Source organism: Elgaria multicarinata, chromosome 1 (genome assembly GCF_023053635.1).
Source record: "Elgaria multicarinata webbii isolate HBS135686 ecotype San Diego chromosome 1, rElgMul1.1.pri, whole genome shotgun sequence".
Lineage (NCBI taxonomy): Eukaryota > Metazoa > Chordata > Lepidosauria > Squamata > Anguidae > Elgaria > Elgaria multicarinata.
The window spans coordinates 197,102,902-197,125,869 of record NC_086171.1 but is presented as its reverse complement, the minus strand read 5'-3'; the positions used below and the strand labels follow the sequence as shown (position 1 = coordinate 197,125,869).

Genomic DNA, 22,968 nt, shown 5'->3' with positions numbered 1-22,968 from the left:
CCCCCAGAATTTTAACTTGCATCTGTATCAGTGATTCAGGATATTACTTGTTTCCTTGTTATCTGTTGGGGCGACTGATTTTACACAACCTTGGAATTTTAAAAAGGACAGCTGGTGAAAAGGTGTTCATAAAATAAATAATGAAATAAATGTTCCCTTCCCTCTCTTATTGTTTTAGTATGATTTTATTAGAATGTAAGCCTATGTGGCAGGGTGTTGCTGTTTTATTCTTTTACAATGTACAGCACCGTGTACATTGATGATGCAATATTATTATTAATAATAATAATAATAATAATAATAATAAATGTTGAAACTGGACATTCCAAGGACTGAGAGAGAGAAAGAGAGAAATTGAAAATGACACCTCTATTCAATCAGTCAGTCAGATTTACATCTGAAGGGGAAAGAAAGCAAAGAAACCTTTTCCAGCGCGCTCAGGTGCAAATCAGCCAACAGCGTAGGCTGGTGGCTCCGATGTCGGTAGGGCTGTGAATCCGCCCCGGTTTCAGTCAGAACTCTAAAGGAGCTATCCAGTCAGAACTCTAAAGGAGCTAAAGGACTTATTTTGGGTCCTTAGGTTCAGGGCCTTGGACTTTAGAGTTCTGACTGGGTCTGACCAAATCCCAGAGTGGATTCAATGCCTCGCCGACATCGGAGGCACCAGCCACCACTGTCAGCCTGACGTTGGTAAAACTCCCCCTCATCCTACAGGCAGCGGCCCAGCTTTCCGGAGGGCTGCAATCCTGCATGCACTTACTTGGAAGTAAGTCCCACCTGAACTCTACAGGCTTACTTCTGAGCAGACGTGCCTGGGCTTGCACAAGCACGAGCAGCGCCTTTGCTCCGTCCTTGCCCTGTGGGCAGCGGGGGAGACTCTCGGTGGCTTCAGCTCCTGCAACAGAGCATGCTCGGCCACTCCACATCCGTCCCCGCCTTTTGGGTTTCGAGGGGGGTGGGGGCCAGAGGGAGGGAGGGAAAGGCTTTTCTACTGCCCGGCCTCCCCCTCCCTCGCTTGGCTTTGCATTGCATTGCAGGCGCGCCGGGCTCGTCTCGTGCCAAGCCGCGGCTGCAAGGGCGATGAACGGGGGCGCCGCCGCCGCGAGCGGCCAGCCCTTCCCGGGCGCCGTGCAATGTAAGTGGCTGCGCGGGTTATCCGCGCTCCGGGGCCCGGGCTTCGGAGAAGGCGCGCGGAGCCTGGGCTGGGCCGGGCCCCGAAACCTGAGTGGCGGCAGAAGAAGCGAGCGCTTTGGCCGAGCCCGGGAATCTGACTGACGAGCGAAAGCGGGCCCGGGAACCTGGGTGGAGAGAGAGCCGCCAGGCGGGAGGAGAGCGCCGGAGGCGCGCAGGGGACGCGGGCCATGGGGGCGGCGGGGGCGATTCGGGGCTTGAATCCGGAGGGAGAACGCGGGAAGACTCCCCCCCCCCTCTGCCCCGTGTCCACCGGGTTCACACGGGTCACTGGAGCCCTACCAAGTGCAGCGCTGCTGCAGCCGCCGGAGCCGTGGGCGGATGCAAGTTGGGGGGCGTGCAAAGGAGCCATTTTGGCGACGACGCTGGAGCGTGGCCTAAGTGCAAGCTGCTCGGATGCTAGCAAGTTGGGCGAGCTGGCTGATGGCAGCACTTAAGGCGCATCTTATGCGTAATTACGCAGGAAATCCTATACATGTCTAGCCAGAAATAAGTAGTTGTGTTCAATGGGGCTTCCTCCCGATTAAGCTACTTCCAGTATCCGGCACTATGCCTGTGTACACCAGTTGCTGGGGAACATGGGCGGGAGGGTGCCGGTGCACTCACGTCCTGCTTGTGAGTTTCCCTTAAGTAGCTGGCTGGCTACTGTGCGAACAGGAAAAAGGAGGCTAAGGGGAGACATGATCGAGGTGTGCAAAATTCTGCATGATGTGGATGGGGAGACATTTTTCTCACTCTAATATCAGAACCTGGGGTCATCCCATGAAGCTGATTGGTGGGAGATTAAGGACAGATAAAAGGAAGGACTTCTTCACACAGCACAGAGTTAAATGGTGGGGTTCACTACCACAAGACGGGGTGATAGGCACCAATTTGGATGGCTTTAAAAGGGGGTTGGATTAATTCCTGGAGGAGAAGGCTATCAATGGCTGCTAGTCTCGATGGCTAAGTGCAACCTCCAGTATCAGAGGCAGTATACCTGTGTGCACCAGTTGCTGGGGAACATGGGTGGGTGCTTGCATTTGCACTGTGTCCTGCTTGTGGGTCCCTGGTCAACAGCTGGTTGGCCACTGTGTGAACAGATTGCAGGACTAGATGGACCCTTGGTCTGATCCAGCATGGTTCTTCTTATGTTCGCATGATCCATATCAACAAACCAGTCCTGCTAGTTTCCATCTCCTAAGAGCAGGCTTTTTGGCAAGCAAATGGGCCTTAATTGTCCAGGCCACCCCAAAATCCTTTACAACAAGGAACAATATATTGTTGCTGGAAAAAATCATATCCTACCCCCAGCTACTATAACAGAAGCCCTGTGAAATGGAGCTCTCCGTCCCTTCTCTGCTGCACCTAGCAGGCTAGAAAAAGATTTTGGAGGTTAGTAATTCTTGTGGCCTTGTTTACAAGGCTGATTTACGCAACCAAGGATCAGTTTAGCCACTGCCTGGATCTATTCCCATGCAAAAGCAAAATATTTTGTTACCTTACTTAAGATACTAATCCTGTAGCTACTTATCTGGTAGTTTCACCCATTGAGCTCAGTAGAGCTTACCCTTGCACAGACATAGAATTGAACTGTTAACATCTGTTAACAGAATGAACCTCTCAAATTGGCTCTCTATGGGGCTCCATGAATTCCACGTCTTCACTCCCAATTTACCTTCCAGTAATCTGTAGAAGAGGCTAAAACCTGAAGAATGGCAACCCAGAGGACAGGACTAGAAGCAGATTTTGGCTAAACATTAGGAAAAGCTTCCTAACTGTAAGAGCTGTTTGACAGTCAGACTGCCTCGGAAGGTGGAGAGTTCTCCTTCGCTGGGGTATTTAAGCATAGGTTAGATCAGTGGTTCCCAAACTTTTTCAAGTAACCGCCCCCTTGGTTCCACAAACTCATGCCCAGTGCCCCCTACCCTACACTATAAAAATCATTATTCAGAATAGTGGTTTTCAACGACCCACTAAGGAAGATAATAACAATAAAATTCAAAACTAACAATTAATTGAATATTTATTCAAAATCCAATTAAATTTTGTTAGTTTATTCAATTAAACATAATTGATGAACTTGATCCAGTGATATCATCTTTTCAACATCTGATAGTCATTTAGCAAGAATATTAGATATCACATTTAGTAACTAGGGTAGAGTACCTCACTATTCTGTAAAGTCTTAATGTGATGGATGGGCTTGATGAAGGGATACCAGTTTCCCAATGTCTGGTTTAAAGTCACTTATCATGAGTCTTAAATCACCACGTTTAGTAATCTGGAGTTGATTTCTTTGCTTGGAGAGAAGTAGGCAGACCACACTAAAACCACATTCCACCAAATATGATGTTGAAAATGCAACCAGGAGCTTCTGAACCACTCTCCATAGTGCAGGATAGCGATCAGAAATTTCCTTCTGTAACCAAAACTCATGGTACAGAAAAGACCACCTCGAGCGCCCCCCTGCCGCCCCCTTGCCTCTTAACACCCCCCTATGCAATCCCACCGCACCCAAGGGGGCAGTACTGCCCACTTTGGAACCACTGGGTTAGATGGCCATCTGTCAAGGATACTGTAGTTGCATTCTGCTTTGTAGAGCCTGCATTGAGCAGGCGTTGGATTAGATGATCTTCAAGGTTCTTTCCAACGTAATACTATTATTCTAGCAAAGTGTTTTTTGAGTTTTGGTTGTTTTTTGCAACCTTATAGTGCAGCTGTCTTATTTTTTAAAAAAAAAAACACCTTGAATGTGAGTTCCTAGGCTTATCATTCTTCCAGGTTCGACCCCATTCCAAAAGACCCCAGAATTTAAAACTTGGAATAGTTAGCAAATGCTTCCAGTCTAGTGACAATGTATTTGCATGAACACTAAGGCAACATGCAGCGCAAGGACACCCAGTTCACACAGTGCAGCTACTGATAACCATTTGTAGGATAATCTATATAGATAAAGCTGAATGTATGTGTGTGGGTTTGTATGTCCAGAAATGTTTACCCACTTCTAGATGAGATACAAACTTGAAATTTGCGACGCTGATAGGTCATCTAGTACAATGTACAATAAAAAAATTGAAAATCTGAGTTTGCGGTTTAACTATTTTTAAACAATTTAAAACAAATCCTGTGCTGATGACTACAACTCCCAGTATGCCTGCAGCTCTCACGGGATGCGGGAAGCTCCGGGCAAGGTGTTTCAGATATCATGGGGAATCATGCATGGCCACGTGGCTGATCGTCCAAGATCTCTGAAATGGCTACACATCCCAGTATGCCTTGCCCGGAGCTGCCGTCATCCCCAGGGAGCTGCTTCCTTCCACTTCTCGGCAATGTTACTCCCCGAGACAGAGCAGCGAGGAGCAGCATCAGCGACGAACAGAGGGAAGTTGATTAACATTATTCGAGGACCCGAGCAATGCCAGGAATATCTGCTAGTTATATAGTATATCACTAATATAGCTCTCTATGACAGAGTGTCCTCCACAATTACTTGATTCTCGGAAGAGCCCTTTATTTCCAGTAGCTTGTAAGCTTTCCAAATGTAAAACATTTCAGCCAGCTTTCCTTTGGTAACTTTTGATTGTATTGTTTCACCTGATCTGTGTATTTTGGCAGTTCCAGGAGGCACCACTGTCCTTGTAGAGCTCACTCCCGACATCCACATTTGTGGTCTGTGCAAGCAACAGTTCAATAACCTAGATGCATTTGTTGCTCACAAGAGAACTGGCTGTCAACTGTCAGGTACAACAGCTGGGCCCACCAGTACAGTACAATTTTTGGCAGAAGAAACAGTGCCAGCAACACAGACCCAGACCACGACAAGAACTATCACTTCTGAGACCCAAACCATCACAGGTAACTATCTGGGTGCCAGTGGATTTCCCACATTGGATGGGGGGATTTAGGAAAGCAAGTTGCTGGGAGGGAAAGGATAAAAGTCCCCTACCTGCATGCCATCGTCCAAATCCATATCAGGCCACACGTACTTCCTTGTAAGTAAAAAAGAAAGAGTGTAAGCTATATGCTATGTACTTAATGTATCATGTAATTTAGCCCTTCTACATGGCCTCTTACCTGACCATCTATGGCAAAGAAGGATTATCTCCAGTGACCAGCCAAGAAGGCTGCTTTTTTCTATTTATTTATTTATTTATTTTATTGGCCATCTTTTGTAGATGAAGAGTTATGCAAAACCACTTTGAACAACCACACTTGCACAAACATAATTTTGCACAAATGTAATTTAAATTTTCGGGCACATAAATCAACCAAGTTTCCACTAGCGCAACATTATTTGCGCTAATGGAATGACACAGTTGGATCCTGCCCTATCTGTTGCAATGCTCAGATGTTAAAATTCTGTCATTTTGTGCTTTTCAGTTTCCGCACCTGAGTTTGTTTTTGAGCATGGCTACCAGACGTACCTTCCTGGTGAAAACAGTGAACCTCAGACTGCTACTGTTGTCACCACTACACCGAAACCTCGCACCAGAAAATCCACCACATCAGCATCGCAAAAGAAACTTGACTGCTGTTACCCAGGTAAAGTACATGCCTGTGTGTAGACAGTGAGATTGTCTGAGGGTGATAGAAGTGCCTGCTTCAGTGGTTTGGAACCATTGGTCATAGAGTTGAGAAGGACCCCAAAGGTCTTCTGCTCCAACCCTTGCTGATTCATGATGTCAGCTACTACAGTCTTCCCCAACCTGAGGTCTTCCAGATGTGTAGGACTGAGGAATTCTTGGAGTTGTAGTTCAACACATCTGAAGAGCGCCAGGTAGGGGGAGGCTGCACTACCTCAGCATCCCTGATAGGTGGCCACTCAGCCTCTGTATAAAAACCTCTAATGAAGGAGAGTCCACCACCTTCTGAGGCAATCCATTCTACGGTCTGCTGCTGGTCCACAAGTTGTTCCTTGTTATTCTGTTGCTTTTGGGTAGGCAACGTTTATCTCCTTCAAGAGTACAAAAGCAACAGGGAGTACTATAAACTCCTAAGCAGATAAGAGGGTGGATTGGCTGTCATTTCTTTGTGGTGTCTTTGAAGAACGTTTCCTTCAAAGTAAGCCTAGCCGGATACTACAAACAACTTGTATGGCCTTCCTCCAAGTGCCTCCTCTGAGAGAAGAGAGCAACAAGGGAGAGGGCCTTCTCAGTGGAGGCCCCTCCTGACTATGGAATGAGCTCCTCAATGAGGCCTGTTTAGTGCCAACACTATCATCTTTTCAGCCCCCGGTTAAGACTGCCCTCTATGCCCAGGCATTTAATGGCATATGATGGGGCACTTATGTCAGCTGTCTTGAACAGATCTGTTATTGAAATTGTTTTAGCTATGGGATTGTTTTAAATTTTGTATCTTTGAAAATCTTTAGACTGTATTTTAGTATAATGTTGTTTTATAATGCCATTTTGCTTTTTTTTGAGTGTGTGAATTGTTATGAATTGCCCAGAGAGCCTCGGCTCTTGGCGGTATAGAAATGGAATAAAGCAGCAGCAGCATCTCTGGAAAGAACTAAACACTTCCCAAGTAGTGAGGTTCAGCTAATGTGGGAGGACAGCCTCTGAATACACGTTGATGTTATATTCAGGAACAGTTCAGTTGGAAAGATCTACCTCGTATTGAGTCAGAGCACTGGTTCATGTAGCCTGCTATTATCTACTCCCACAAATCAACTCTCCAAGACTTCAGCCAGAGGTCTTTCCTAGCCCCGAGATCCTGAAATCCTTTGGTAGGGATTGAACACGGGGCTTATGCATGCATCACATGAGCTCTGCCTCTGAGCTGTGGTTGTGCTAGATTTCTGCAATAGCTATGATCTTGGGGCCAAACTACACATGATGCATCTTTTACATTTAATGTGCATGTCTTTAAGTGCAAATTGGTGGTACCAACAGGAGATTTCCTCCCACTTATCTTCAGAAGAGCAGTTTTCATCAGGGGAAGAAAAGGTACTGTTATCTCAATAATTATTAGAAGCTCATAAGAACCTAAGAAGTGCCATGCTGGAGCAGACCAAGGGTCCATGTTGTCCAACAAAGCAAGACACAGTGCAGTAGCACCCTCCCACCCATGTTCCCCAGCAACTGGTTCATATAGGCTGACTGCCTCTGATACTGGAGGTAGCACATAGCCATCAGGGTTAGTAGCCATTGATAGCCTTCTCCCACATCGCAGTGGCTGCTATTTGCACTTCAAAAAGTATCATTGAACGTCCGATATGGTTTTAATCAGTGACATTACCGCTGTAAGTGCTTTTCAATTAATTTATAGAGCATTTGGTAATGTTTGCATGGAAGAGAAGTTGAGAACTTTATATATACAAGCATACATCTTATTGCAACTATTGGCATGCTCAAGACAGCCATTTGTGAATCCACCATGAACGTGGCAACTGCAGAGTTCTGTGTAATACGGCATATGGTTACTTCTGGGTTCACATACTGCTTTTCTGCATGCAGACACAGGAACTGCATTGTAGTGCTGTACACCAAGCAATAAACAGTAGTGCTAGGAGTAGCCTGCCCTTTTTTGAGGTGGGGGGTTCCCCCCCCCGAAGTCTCAGGGACCTCAAGGGACTTTGGAACTTATGAATTTTATTTGCATTCTGTCCACTGCTCCGCTTCTCTTTGAGATAGAATGAGGAAATAAATTGGCAATGCTTAAATTAATTTTAATGAGTGAATGACATTACCACAAAGTTCCAAGAAGATTCATGGAAGTGCTTTTTAATTAATTTATTTAGCAATTGATCATGCAGATCCAAGTCAGGGAGGAGAAAAATATCCTTGCTCGTATGATTAGGTCAGTTAACTTCATTAGAATATATACAATCATTGTTTCAAAATCTGTCTTTGCTTGAGAATCTTGACTGAAATTTATGGTGTGTGGGGTTCCCCCCCCCCCTATACTTACCATCTCAAACAGCATTTACATTTACAACAAATCACCTGAAGACTTGTGCATCAAAGTTGGTGGTGTGGCATAGTCAAATGCAGCTTTCCCCAGATGTGCCCTGCAGATGTGTTGGACTGCAACTCCCATCATTCTCAGCCAGTATGGCCAATAACTTGGAATGATTGGAGCTGTAATCCAGCACAACTGGAGGGCACCAGGTTGGGGAAGGCTGGGGAAATGTATAGAACGTTGGACCTGGACCAGGAGAAGCTGGGTTCAAATCCTTATTCAGCTGCAAAAGTTGCTGAGTGGGTTTGAACAAGTCAATCTCCGCCAGTGTTTTTCTTCCTCTCCAGAGTCTGAGTATGACCTCTCCTGGAGGACCCAGATTCTCCTGCCCTTCAACATCCAATGCAGTGGCCAATGCCCTGGAGTGCTGGACTACTGTCAGAACTGCTGCCATAAAAACATAAGAAGAGCCCTGCTGGGTCAGATCAAGAGTCCATCTAGTCCAGCATTCTGTTCACACAGTGGCCAACCAGCTGTCAACCAGGAACCCACATGCAGGACACGGTGCAACCCACGGTGCAACCTCCTACCCATGTTCCCCAGCGACTGGTGTATATAGGCTTACTGCCTCCGATACGGATGGTAGCATATAGCCAACAGGACTAGTAGCCATTGATAGCCTTCTCCTCCAGGAGTTTGTCCATTCCCCTTTTAAAGCCATCCATCCAAATTGGTGGCCATCACCACATCTTGTGCAAGTGAGTTCCATAGTTTAACTATGTGGTATGTGAAGAAGTACTTCTTTTTATCTGTCCTGAATCTCCCACCAATCAGCTTCGTGGGATGACCCCGCGTTCTACTGTTATGAGAGAGGGAGAAAAATGTCTCCTTATCACTTTCTTCACACTGTGCCACATCTTGGCTCAGTTCAGACAACACATTTCTCAGTGGTTGTTTTAGAACTCCAAGGTGGAGTTTTTACACCACCGTTGAAAAACGTGTCATCTGGTGGGAAAACTCCACACAGTGGTGAAGTTTCTTTACTCCACGCAGAATATACATGCTGTGCAGAGGAGGGTTCCTGCACAACCATTGTGTGTTGTGTAGTGGGCTCCATGGAGTTTTCCGTTGCATTGAGTTGACTTTTCCTACTGGCTACAGAGTTCCCCAGCAAGAGCGGCGAAAAGAGCGAATGCTGCTCCAGGAGAGCTGCCGGGATTGGGTTTTTTTCTTTGCAGTAATGGCTGATGGGATACCATTGGGAGGACTGGGGAAGGAAAGAGGGAGGAGGAACTGTCAATCAAATGTCGCAATGGATTTTACTCAACACCACAGTAGCCCACAGCCACACAATGGTGGAGTTAGAACATATGTGGGGAGTACCTCCTAAAAACACAACTGTTGAGTGGAGTTTTCACACTACTAACATGTTGTCTGAACTGAGCCCTTGTGTTGCCATGGCAATGATGGGCAAAACCAGCAGCAGGGTACAACATGGCTGTTCCTTCTGGCCTCACCTCTACAAGAAATTGTGGGTCAATTGAAAGTCAAGCAAACCAAGCTCAAAGAGAACTTGTGACTCCTGGTAAATGCTCAGGAAGTGGGAGCATCAGGTGAGAAGAAGAACAGGTTGAGTCAACTCACTTTTCTCTAAGAGAGGGGTGAAGAACCTCTTTTGGGATGCCAAGCTGGCCCTCTGGGGCTTCCATTTCTGCAGACCACCAATCTTTTGGTGGTTTCCCAGCTTTCATGAAGTTTTTTCTTACATTCTAAATGGATGGGATGCCTCCCCTCAGACTTAGTTACTGGCAGTAAGAGCATTAAGCTACAATATGCTGGTATTTTGGCTCCACCCTTTAGTCCCTCCTATCACTGGAGCGTGGCTCTCAAGAGCTTCTCCAAAACGGAATTCGGGCTGAGAGAAGTTCAACATCCCTGCTCTAAAAGTAGGGATACTGGAGAAATTCAAGGCGGACTGAAATGAGTTTGGATTTCTAATCCACTGTGGACTGGCCTCCCCAGGCAAGGTGGGAGTCCATGGCTTTCCATTTTTTTCTAACTTTCCCGAAATTTACACAAATTCACTCTCAGGAAAATACGCAAGTTTCTGCTGAGACATATGCCATGCTGGAAAATATACACGGGGAAAAGTTGGGTGGAATTTGGGACTCTACGCAAATGTTAAGTGCTAACATGAATTGTGTAAATTGTTGCAAACCTTGTTATGGATTTATTTACATATTTTTCCACATAACCGGGGGATAGGGAATCGAATCTATCTGTGAATGGATGCCGGAATGAACGACACCAAACAGTCCACAAAGCACAAGCAGGAAGGATCTAAGTGCTACTTGTAGTTCATGTATTTTTGTTGTTGAAGTGGTTAAAGTATAGGGCTAGGCCAAGGTAGACCATGAAAGGGACTGAATGTCCTTGAACCAGTCACGCTCTCTCACACTGACAAACCTCACAGGACTCAGCACTGCCCTGAGCTCCTTGGAGGGCGTGTGGGGTTAAAAATCAATCATGAAATAATAGTTGGTGTCCTCCTCTTCTTCTTCTTCTTGCAGGCTGTCAGTTCAAGACATCCTATGGCTTGAAAGACATGGAGCGACATTTAAGGACACACACAGGTAAATATCTGGGGTTATAAATAGTGAAGGCTGATGGCTCCGATGCCAGTGGGGCAGTGAATCCGCTCTGGGTTTCAGTCACAACCAGCCAGAACTCTAAAGGAGCTATCTAAGGTCCTTTAGAGTTCTCACTGGTTCTGACTGAAACTCTGAGCGGATTCACCACCCAGCCGACATCGAAGCCACCAGCCTCTACTTCTGGTAAAGCTCTATGGTTCTTTTCAGGCAGTGATTCTTTTTAGACAGTGCTCACAGATCTCCTAGGAACTGTGTACCTTCCCAGCAAGACGTCCGTACGCCCAAGAGAGCAAAGACAGTTTGTGGTCTCATCCGCTGCTAGATTACTTATTACTCCCCATCCTTCCGTGAAAAGTTTCCACTGTGTTTTGAATTTGCTGCAAAATGTTCTGGTTATTTTGGGGGAGGGTCAGAGGCTGTGGAGGTATTAGGAGACACCTCTTCTTTCAAGAAAAGAATTGTTTATTGGAAGTCACCCTCATTCTTCTGCCTTAGGGGGTGTAGAACCCTTTTCAGTCCGAGGGACGCATTTCATTTCAGAGAAGTTTTCAGGGGTGGGGTGGGGGTGGGGGCTGAAGGCAAAAGGGGCGGGCCCAAAATACCAACATGATTTAGTTGGAAGCCTTTCCTGCCAGTCACTCACCCTTAGGAGAGCCATTTCAACCTTTTAGAATGGAGGAAAAAACTGCACAACAGCAATGAGTAGTGGTTGGGCTAGGGGGTAGGTGGTGGTGGTACCATATGGGAAACCCCAGAGGGCCAAATTTGGACACGAGAAAGGCTGGATTCAGCCCCTGACCTTGAGGTTCTCCACCCCTGATTTTGCAAAAGTACTTTGCTTCTTTGACCAGCAGCAGTTTTTTCCCAGCACTGGGATATTTTTAATTGGAGATGTTGGTTTATTTATTTATTTTATTTAATTACATTTATATACCGCCCCACAGCCGAAGCTCTCTTGTTAAATCTTGGACTTTCTGTTGTTGTTGTTGTTGTTGTTGTTATTATATCTCACCTTTTTCCCAATACTGGGACTCCTGACGGTTTACAAGATTGAAACATATACAATTAAAACATATAAATATAAGTCTACAAAAGTTAAAATAGAAAGAAACCCACTGTAATATTAAAACATTTTTTAAAAAATTAAAAAGCAAGTAACAATTAAAAAACCCAATACATTAACACAGCTCCAGAGTATTCCCAAAGGCCTGCCAGAACAAATGCTTTTTCCTGCTTCTGAAAGTGTAACAAGGAAGGAGCCAACCTGGGAAGGGAGTTCCAGAGCTTTGGAGCAGCCACCGAGAAGGCCCTCTCCCGCGTAGCCATCAGGCGTGCCTGGGATGTTGGTGGGACTGAGAGAAAGGCCTCCGCAGAAGTTCTCAGAGCCTGGGCAGGCTCATATGGGAGAATACGGTCTTTCAGATAACCTGGAATCGAGCCGTAGAGGGCCCAGCACTGGGAAGTGCAAAGCAAGTTCTTTGCTTTCCCTCTTGAACTAAACATGAGGATTAATTCTGCTCATTAGAAAAAGCAAATGTCCCATAGCGTGTGAACAGTCGACAAAGTCTCTTTTTATTTCGATCAGTCTGGGTTTTTTGGTGCGCAACTGTGTATGTATGAGGGAAAGGGAAACATGTGCAATACTGCTTTTTCAAAGTGATGCATGATGCGTTATTTGCGCACATCCTTGATTTGCTAGAAGAAAAGCAAGTAGCACAGAGGATGCCCCAAACTGTGTGTTTCAGCAGAGGAAAGATATTTATATTTATTTATTTATGACATTTATATCCCGCCTTTTTTCCTCCAAGGAACCTATGGCGGCGTACGTAATCCTCCTCCTCTCCATTTTACCAACACAACAACAACCCTGTGAGGTTGTCAAAATAGTTTTCTTATGTGAAGGACCGCTGGGCTTTATCTATGGGGGTTCGTTCTTACCTTGCTGCTCCAACTCTTTTGGGTTGTTGTTGTTGTTGTAGGTGACAAGCCCCATAAATGTGATGTTTGCGGCAAGAGCTTCAGTCGCAAAGACAAGCTGAAAATGCACATGCGATCCCATAGCGGGGTGAAACCCTACAAGTGTAAACACTGTGACTATGCCGCCGCTGAGAGCAGCAGCCTGAACAAGCACCAGCGCATCCATTCAGACGAGCGCCCTTTTAAGTGCCAGATCTGCCCTTACGCGAGCCGTAATTCCAGCCAGCTCACTGTTCATCTCAGATCTCATACTGGTAAGTCGAACGTATTTCTCCTGCGCGTTGGCGTCACTTAGGAGAATACATTTCGCTGAATACACTTGGCTCAGCCATTCAGCCCTTTGTTAATTTGCATGGAACGTCTTACATGCGTCATTTTTCTTTTTAAGATAATCTATGTATTTACAGTATTTTTATCCCACTTTTCAGGCAATTATTGTCTGCCAAAGTGCCTAGCAGAAATAAATAAGAGGGGCAGGCCCTGCCTCCAAGCTTATAAATTAAAATAATCAGACACGCAAGGGGAGGGGAGAGATAAGGAAGAGGAGGAGATCAGTTCTTCAAGGCCAGAACAGTGTGGTGAGCTGCAAGTGGGCATTTCAGTGTACTTTGAGGCAGGCTGGCCTTCCCTAGCTGGCGTTCTGGCTTGGGTAGAAGTTGGTGGCTCTTCTTCCTTTGGCTGATATGGGCCAGAGCGTTCTTTTCCCTTACTTCTGCAGTCCCAAGGCAACTATTAGTTGGAGCCAAGTATTCTTTCTGACCGGGGGGTGGGGAGAGCTCTCTGCAACAATAGATGGGCCAGGTGGATTGCCCCTACCCCCACCCCGCTTCCCTGTTTAATTAGGGTGACCATATGAAAAGGAGGACAGGGCTCCCGTATCTTTAACAGTTGTATTGAAAGGGGAATTTCAGCAGGTGTCATTTGTATATATGGAGAACCTGGTGAAATTTCCTCTTCATCACACTAGTTAGAGCTGCAGGTGCCCTGCCCTCTTTTAAATCTGGTCATTCTAGTATAGCTCCTGCAGCTTTAACTGTTGTGATGAAGAGGGAATTTCACCAGGTTCATACATATATATATATATATATATATATATATATATCTCCAGGTTCATATATTCATATATACAAATGACACCTGCTGAAATTCCCCTTTCCTAGAAACTATTAAAGATACAGGAGCCCTGTCCTCCTTTTCATATGGTCACCCTAGCTTAATGTTATTCCTGGAAAGCAGGGGGTGCTGCCTCCTAGTGGCCAGTGATGCAGATTTTCCAGGAAAAAAAATATAATTGGGAATTTTTCCAGTGCAAATTAGTTTGCCTAGGGTCATTTGCCTAGGCAAAAAAAATCAGGTTGCATTGGAATGTTTTCATTTTGCATTGGAAAACGTTCTGATGCCCAAGTAGGCAACTTGTGGCCCTCCAAAAATAACTCCCATCATCCCTCATCATGGCTATACTGGTTAAGGCTGATGGAAGCCATAGTCAAAACATCCAGAGAAGCACAAGTTCCTTGCCACAGAGAGATCTAATTTAGCATGTTTATTTTACCGTCAGTTTCACTGACACTACTTATTAGTTCTATTTCACACTGAGACATTTTGCTATGCATGTATTTCAATTACATATATGTATGCTAGGGATAATCTCCAGAAAAACATTAATTCTAACTCTAAATCTGCCAAGCTTGCCTAATATTGTATTTGTAATTGGCATACATTCATTTTTAATTAACAAACTTATGAAATTGAAAACATTCCATGGAATAAGAAAGCATTGGGGGGGAAATTCCATTTCAGAATATTTTCTGCCCCACATCACTGCCATTATCTGTAGACCCCCAGGCATATGGCAAAAGCCAGAGTGTGCTTCCTTTCTCTTCTCTAGTTCAAGGGCAACAGTTTAGGCAACAGGGTAGGTTACAGGCTCCTTGTTGCTTTTTTTAAAGCTTCCTTTGCCAAAATCAAACACTGCAAGGTCAGTGAGATAAATCTGCAACAAAGATCAATCTCTAGATTAGAAAATTAAATGTACTGCTGGCATTTCAAATCTGCAGCTCTCTTTGTACAGTTTGGCATCTAAAATTTGGGCTCTTGGAATGTGCGTTGCACCAGGCTTTCGTCAGGAAAGTAGGTAAAAATCCATTAACTGACTCCTGCAACGCAGCCAGAGATGTACGTAGTTGGAAGGGCCGGCATGTAAAATACCCTGAACTGGCAGCCTGTGTGTCTTCATTAATAAAATGTATATAATAAACATTTTACACTAAGGGCCTCAATTATTAAGCAGGCACATGGATTAGCACAGCATGCCACATCGTGATTTGACAGATCTTCAGTCGGATCGATGAAATATGTAGCTGGATAAGCAAATTATGCATACGTTTTTACCCTCTTCCATTTATGAAGAACTGTAAAATATTGACTGGTAAAGTAAATTAAGCTATATGTGTAGTGATTATTAAAGAACCGCAGCATTCACTCAACTAAGGACCTCCCTACATTATATTCCTGTCTTAATCCATACCCCATAGTTTGTTCACTCTCTGCTATAGGGGTGTGTGAGATGAATAACAAAGGAACGTTGTGCAATTCAAGTAGCTAGAGGCAGCAATAAGTCAACAGTGCTGCTTTGAGAGGTGGCATTAGCAGTAATTGGCTATTATTAGCAAAATGAAACCCTCACTACTAAAAGGCAGTACTTCTTTACACAGTGCATAGTTAACCTATAGAATGTGCAACCACAAGACATAGGCTCAGTCTAGGCAACACGTTTCTCAACGGTGGTTTTAGAACTCCACAGTGGAATTTTTACACCACTGTTGAGAAATGTGTTGTCTGGAGGGAAAACTCTATGCAACAGTGGAGGGTTTTTTGAAAGCACTCCACACAGAATATCTAAGCTGTGCAGAGGAGAGTTCCTTCCTGCACAACTGTTGTGTTGTGTGGAGTTTTCCATGGAGTTGCGTTGACTTTTCCCACTGGCTACAGAGCTCTCTGGCAAGAGCAGCGAAAGGAGGGAGTGCCTCTCTAGGAGAGCTGCCGAGATTGTTTTTTCACAGCAGTGGCTGATGGGATGCCATCAGGAGGACCAGGGGAGGAGAGCGGGTAGAGGAAGTGTCAATCAAACGTCACATTGACTTTTACTCAACTCCACGATAGTTAGAACATGTTGTGTGGGGAGTACCCCCTAAAAACTCAACCATTGAGTGGAGTTTTCGCACTGCATTGACTAACACGTCGTCTGAACTGAGCCATATTGGTGGCCGCCAAACTAAATAGCTTTAAAAAGGGGTTAGACTCATTGAGGAGAAGGCTATCAGTGGCTACTGATCCTGATGGCTATATGCTACCTCAGTATATAACCAGTTGCTGGGGAACATAGGTAAGGAGGGTGCACAAGCTTGTGGTTTTCCCCTGGGCAGCTGGGTGGCCACTGTGTGAACAGAATACTGGACTAGATAGACCATTGCTCTGATCCAGCAGGGCTCTTCTTATGTTCTTACTATAAAATATATCAACACTGTGAATGTTTGTGCTCTACTGCTGTGGTGATTAGGCAGGTGGGATCAGCTGTGGAGGCAAAACTCTACAAAAGCGAAGATGTGTTTTTTGATATAATTTCTCCAACCTGATCTTTGCTCCCGTTTACGTTGGTGGTGTTCTCTCCATATACTCCGATGCATTTCATTTCCTTTTTTTAAAAAAAAACACTATATATTTTTTGCAATTGTTAATGCCTGTATACCAACGAACAGGACACTTCTATACATATCTGATCAGAAGTAAGTCCCATCGAGCTCAATAGGACTTACTCTCAGGTAGGCATGAACCACTTGAAGTAACTCTTTTTTAAGACATTGGTTGATGGAGAAGATCTCCCTGTGGACAAAAGGGGATTTAAGGAAATGTTATTCTTTACTATGGGTACTGTGTGCAAAATTGAAAAGGAGATCGAAGATGAACTGGTTCTCCACTCCGGATGCAACTGGAGCTCCATGTGTAAACATTGGGTTGAGGTTTGCAATCTTTGGCAATGCTAATACATTTATTTATTTAGAATATTATATACTGCTCCCCATTGAAAAATTTCAGAGCAGTGTACAAGATAAAAAGAAAATAAAAACAGAATAAAACAAGATTTAAAAGAAACAAAAACAGAGATTCAAGGCTGCATATTAAGGAAAGGCTTCTTGGAATAAAGATGTTTTCAGGAGGCGCCGAAAGGAGTACAAGGTTGGAGCCTGCCTGACCTCCAGAGGCAGGGAGTTCCACAGGAGGGGTGCCACCACGCGGAAGGCTCTTCCTCTGGTGGATTCCAATTGGAGGATGCATCTATGTGGAATCACCAGGAGCAGGCCCTCGGACGAAAGCTAGGGCTTTGATTGCAATAGGGCACAGCCTTGAACTCAGCCAATGAGAGTGGCCTGATTGCAGTAGGAGCAACATACAGAGTAAGGGACTTGCATATATCTGGAGTTAGGAACCTAAGTGAATGGCTTTTCAGGCTGGTTAGGGCAGGGAAGAGTAAAGTGCAATATTTGGGGTCACCGCTTTGAGGGAAGCAAAATGAGACCTCTGATATTTATTTATTTATTTATTGAACTGTTTATATTCTGCCCCATATCACAAGGATCTCAGGGCAGTGTACAGATAAAATCATACATATAAAATAGAATAATAAATACACAATTCTAAAACAAATTAAACCATTACTATGTTAAACCCAGTAGGAAATTTTGGAGGTGGTATCTAACCCTGGTGAGATTAAATAAAATAAATAAGCTGAACTCAGCAAATTGTTGGAGAGGTTGTAAAAAAAAAAGGAACGTATTTACATATGTGGTGGGAATGTGAATTTGTACAAAAATTGTGGAAAATGATGTTTAATGAGATACAAGAAATTTTAGGAATGGAGATTGGAGAGACACCTATAGTGGCATTGTTATAATTATATGGAGAATTAAACTGTAATAAAGTGACAAAAGAATTGATAACGAATTTGCTAACAGCAGCAAGGTTAATGATATCCAGGAACTGGAAGGTTCAAGGGGATTACCATATAGAAGATTGGTATAAAGAGATTTGGGTATTGCTATTAATGATAAATTAACATGTAATATAAAAGTGAGACAAGGAATAACAAAAACGAATGATTTTGAGGGAATATGGAAACAGTTCCTAGAATTTGTTTTATCTAAGGGGAGTGGGAACCCACCTCCAGAAGAAACAATGAGATTTTGGAAAGAGGAATAAGATCCCGTGGTGGGGGGTGCACTTTTATGTTAAGTATGATTATGTTATTATTATTATTATTATTATTATTATTATTATTATTATTATTTATTTATATAGCACCATCAATGTACATGGTGCTGTACAGAGTAAAACAGTAAATAGCAAGACCCTGCCGCATAGGCTTAAGCTAGAATTACAGTGTGCAGTTTTAAAGCTTTTAAAACTTGATTTTGTTCTGACTTTATACTGTTAGTTTTACCCTACCCAGTGCCTGTTTACCCTACCCTGTGCCTGTTTGCATTCTCTTCCCCTCCTTATTGTTTTATTATGATTTTATTAGAATGTAAGCCTATGCGGCAGGGTCTCACTATTTACTGTTTTACTCTGTACAGCACCATGTACATTGATGGTGCTATATAAATAAATAATAATAATAATAATAGTGGTGGATATAGCCATCAAAGGCTTTGTTAAAAAGCCATGTCTTAACCTGGCGCTGAAATGAAGCCACTGCCGGTGCCATTCGGGCCTCCAGGGGGAGGGCATTCCACAGCCGGGGTACCACAACAGAGAAAGCCCTCTCCCATGTCCCACCGTAGCGTGTGTCTCGCGTTGGTGGGGCACAGAGAACGGCTCCTCCAACAGACTTCAGGTTTTGGGCAGGCAGACATAGGGAGAGGTGTTCCCTCAAATGTCGATCTCCACTGAGAGGGATCCTTGCTGGGGGCAAGGTGGGTGGGGCTGCAGTGTGTGTCTCTAAATGCTTGGAAACACAGGCCCTATTCAAGCGTGCTGGCTCATCCCCCTCTTCAGCTCTGGGCTCAACTCATGACAATCTAATCGGAAGCTAGGGACACTGGGAGCAGCGCTGATGTGCACACGCATGTCCCACTACCAAATTTAGTGCTATTATTTAACAGATTTAAAGCAACAGCGCTAAAAGACTAAAATGCCTGGGATTTTTTTTTTTTTAAGTATTTGCCTTGTGCCAGAAAGAACGCAATGTAGGTGCCAGGCGAACCTTTCTGGGAAGCTTTCTGGGGTGCCACAGCAGAAAAGGCCCTCTTCTTGGTAGCCACCCACCTCGCTTCCTTTGGCAGGGGCTTCCAAAGAAAGACTGCTAAAGATGACCTTAGGGTCTGGGCAGGTACATATGGGAGGAGACAATCCTTCAGATAACTTGGCCCCAAGCCGTTTAGGGCTTTGAATGTTAATACCTCTGTGTGAGCAGCTGCACACCTGCATAGGGCTATATCGTGCACATAATGGAGCATTCCTGCCAGGGTTATATAAGCCTGCTATGCACATTGCTCCCTATATAAAGGCACACTTCTTTACTTGCTTACGTTGGTAAGTAGTGTGAGCTTTATTTGTTTATAGTGCAGCAGAAACACAGTAGTCCCATGTTCACTGAGGAATTGTCTTGTATCTGCATAGTGCTGTTATCTCTTGATCCAACTGCCTCTAATTCGAAACTCTTTGTCATGTGCACAGGAGATGCTCCCTTCCAGTGCCGTCTCTGCAGCGCCAAATTTAAAATCAACTCTGATTTGAAAAGGCACATGCGCGTCCACACCGGGGAGAAGCCCTACCAATGCGAGTTCTGTGAGGTGCGCTGCGCCATGAAAGGCAACTTGAAATCGCACATCCGCATCAAGCACAACGTGGAGAATGCCTTCCGGTGCCTTGAGTGCGAGTTCCAATGTGGGAACAAGACGAGCCTCCGGCAGCACCTGCGCACCCACCAGCCCGAGCAGCCGGTGAAATGCTTGGAGTGCAGCTACTCCTGTTCCAACAAGGCCACCCTGAAGGTGCACGAGAGAATCCACTTCAAAGATCGCCCGTTCAAATGTGAGTTCTGCAGCTTTGATACCAAGCAGCGGAGCAACCTGACCACGCACTTGAAGAAGGCGCACCAGGACAAAGTTAAGGTCAAGAAGAAAACACCAGCCGATAAGGCGGAGGGAGACCGATCGAAGGAAGGCAGCTCCAGACAGGTCGCCAAGCTGGAGGCCAAGAAGGCATTCCGGTGTGATCTCTGCGAGGCCTCCTTCGTCCGAGAGGATTCTCTACGGAGCCATAAGAGGCAGCATGTTGAGTATAATGGCGCTAAAACCACCGAGCTGGCCGTCTTGCAGTTCCATATGGACCCCGATAGGCCGGCCGGCACTCCTATTACCGTCAGCCATCTCCAAGTGCCGCTGCATGCTTCCCCTTATGGCGAAGGGCAGGTCAAGATCATTGTTGGACACCAGATGCCTCAAGCCAGTGGCCTGGTGCAAGCGGCTTCAGTCAACATTGTGCCTCCTGCCTTAATAAGCCAGAGCCAAGAAGACCTGTCTGGCCATAACCAGTTGCAGATACTTCAGCAGGTAAGGTTGCTCGCTCCGCCTCTTCCCTCGGGGTCTCAAGCAGGAAGCCTCGCAGTGGGCCAGCCAACAGTGCTCCTCACGACCCAGGACGAAGCGGACCAAAGCGCACCGAATCAGGCCCTGATTCCCACCATTCCAGTGGGTGGCCACGAGGTCTCGGCTAGCCAGGCTTTCATCAACAGTGCTGGGATCAGCTGCTCGGACTTGGAAGGGCTCAGTGCTTTGATTCAAGAAGGGGCAGGTGAAGTCACGGTGGTGAGCGAGGAGGACCCGAGCATTGCTGTGTCAGCGTCAGCTCCCCCACCGCCTATTTTTTCCTCCGCTTCTCACCCAGATACGCCGAAGCAGGCCTACTCCATCATCCAGAGTGGAGCTCATGCAAGTTTGCTGTGTCCTGCAGACTCCATACCGGATTAGTCAAGGAAAAGCCATCCGTTCAGCACTTTCCTAGCACAATAAATTCAGCCCTGGAGGGCGCTCTAGATTAGGTTGTTGAGCAGAGCGGGCGGAGTCAGCTGTGTTGTCACAACGCCAGTCCATTTCAGTGCTCCATGCCTTCCTGGAGATAGTGCCCCTCCTCATACAGAGCATAACGCGCATGTGTGACTGGCCCAGTGCTGTGGCTGCTTTGAGGCCTGAGAGTTGTGGGGAAGAACACAAGATTCTATGAAGTGACACCACTCAGTTTTCATCGCCTCCCTACGCATGGCCCATTTTTACCCTTTCCAGCTCTAAACACTTGTTTGGTACAGGACGGTCTTTCACACCCAAAATGTGGCACTTTAGCACTTCTTTCACTACTTGAAAGTTTTCGCCTTAAAGAAATATCCAGTGAAAAAGGTTGCATTGAAAAGATCTTCAAGCTTTACAGTCCGCTTTAGCTTTGATGCATAACTTAAAGCTGTCTTCCCCAATCTGGTGCCCTCCAGATGTGTTGTCTGCAACTCCCATTATCCCCAGCCAGCCTGGTTAAAGCTGGCCTAATGGGTTCCGTGGAAAAGAACGTTTGGGCTGCTGTTGCTTTTTTCCTGCCTTCAATTCCATTTCCCAGACTTTAAAATCATGTCATGCGTATACATAATACATTTTTTGATGTTGAAAATAATGAAATGACCTTAGACTGTAATCCTGTGCTGGAATATACTGTACTGTGATCCTGCAGAGACTTTAGTTGGACTGAGTAATATAAGCTGGGTGCAGAATTGCAGGGTCAATTCCTAAAACGGGGGCAAGGAGGCACTTTTTAAAAACCAGCTTTATTCCTGAGTCTTTCATGACAGCTTGACGTGCAGCAGTCAGCCTAGCTGGAGAGAGGAAGGTAGGGAAAAGATGACTTGCTTCTGCTAAAGGTATAGGAGCAGCCCAGCAAAGTGAGGAGTTGGCCCTAAAGATTGGCTCAAAGCAAAAGCCAATTGATAACATTTGAATATCAGATGCTCTGTATCAGGGCCAGGGGGAACAGTTGTTAAAGGGCAGAATAAACCTGAGCTATGTGCCATTGTCCGCCGCAGCCCAGAGACAGAGCAAGCATGTTCCACAGACATCTCAAGCCGTATTTTGCAGCCTCCTGATCGTCTCACTTAATTCAGGCATTGCACACGTGTCCTCTGTGTCCAACAGTAGGGCCGGATATTGTATCTCAATGCCTTACAGATTGCATGTGGGCATTTTGGCAATTGTGAGGAGAGCTGTGAAAAGATTTCATAGCGCATGCAGCCCCCTATTTAATGGGCGCAGGAAGGAAACTCTTCCGGGAAGCATAGGGTACCCCCATTTCTGCAATGTTCAATGGAGGGACTGTAGGTAATACACCTTTTGGGGGCACAAATGAATGAATCTGCACAACTTGTGGCCCGCTCAGCCCAACAGTCAACTATGCAATGCAGCCCAACAGTGAGGTGGTTTGGAGTGGCAGGCCACAATACAAGACTGTGTTTGGTTTGGTGGGACGTATTGTATTGGTCTGCATTAGATCATTATATAGGAGTAGTTTGATCCAATTATCGCCTTTCCAATTCTATGCAGCCAACGCGTGCGGAGGAGGCTGCGTTCCATTTTTGGCTTATTTTGTGTGTTCATTGGTGGAAAAGCTGTGATGAATTCTTTTATGTCATCTATAGGTGGTGCTAGAACTCAAGCTGAGGTTTGAACTGAAGCACATTGAACTGAAGTTTAAGGATAGGTACATACTGTGAGAGATGGAACTGTTGTGGCTTTCTTGCTATAACACTTACTTGTGTGCAGATGATAACTTAAAAACAAAGACAGTTCTTCCTCAGCGGCCCGCCACCAAAAAGTTAGCAAAATGTCCTCCAGGAAACAGTGATTTAATTAGAAGTGATTAAATTAAGCTTGCTTCCTTGAACATTACACAAGACAGTTTTGGGAAATGGTGTAGACCTTAAGGTTTAATAATATGCATGTGCATACACAGACATAAAGACAATTTCTCAACTTAAAGGTAAAAAAAATAAGGAAACAGTTTGTAATAACTCTCAACCACTTCTTCTGTATTTACACTGGTAAAACTCAAATGCTTAGAAAACTCTGTAATGTGCAATGAGTAAATTCTCCCCTAAAGAGCCTAGAATTCATCATGTCTAAGATCTCAAATGATTAATTCTGATCAGTGCTTCACATCTCTGCTCGCATCC

At 45.1% G+C, this 22,968-nt stretch overlaps 1 protein-coding gene across 1 annotated transcript; it reads left to right on the top strand.

Annotated features, from left to right (window-relative positions):
* The first annotated feature begins 1,080 nt into the window (after nt 1–1,080).
* On the top strand, nt 1,081–22,654 carry ZFP64 (ZFP64 zinc finger protein). The gene is made up of 6 exons (XM_063146356.1): nt 1,081–1,135; nt 4,789–5,028; nt 5,554–5,715; nt 10,647–10,709; nt 12,707–12,958; nt 19,437–22,654. Exons 1-6 carry the CDS (start codon nt 1,081–1,083, stop codon nt 20,729–20,731), a joined length of 2,067 nt encoding a protein of 688 aa, XP_063002426.1. The 3' UTR covers nt 20,732–22,654.
* Nucleotides 22,655–22,968: the final 314 nt, after the last annotated feature.

What these genes read in the sequence shown, in the direction of transcription:
- ZFP64 (XM_063146356.1), top strand. Translation starts at nt 1,081, where the DNA reads ATGAACGGGGGCGCCGCCGCCGCGAGCGGCCAGCCCTTCCCGGGCGCC. An exon ending in CTTCCCGGGCGCCGTGCAAT is followed by an intron (nt 1,136 to 4,788) that starts GTAAGTGGCTGC and finishes GTATTTTGGCAG; the next exon opens with TTCCAGGAGGCACCACTGTC. An exon ending in TGAGACCCAAACCATCACAG is followed by an intron (nt 5,029 to 5,553) that starts GTAACTATCTGG and finishes TGTGCTTTTCAG; the next exon opens with TTTCCGCACCTGAGTTTGTT.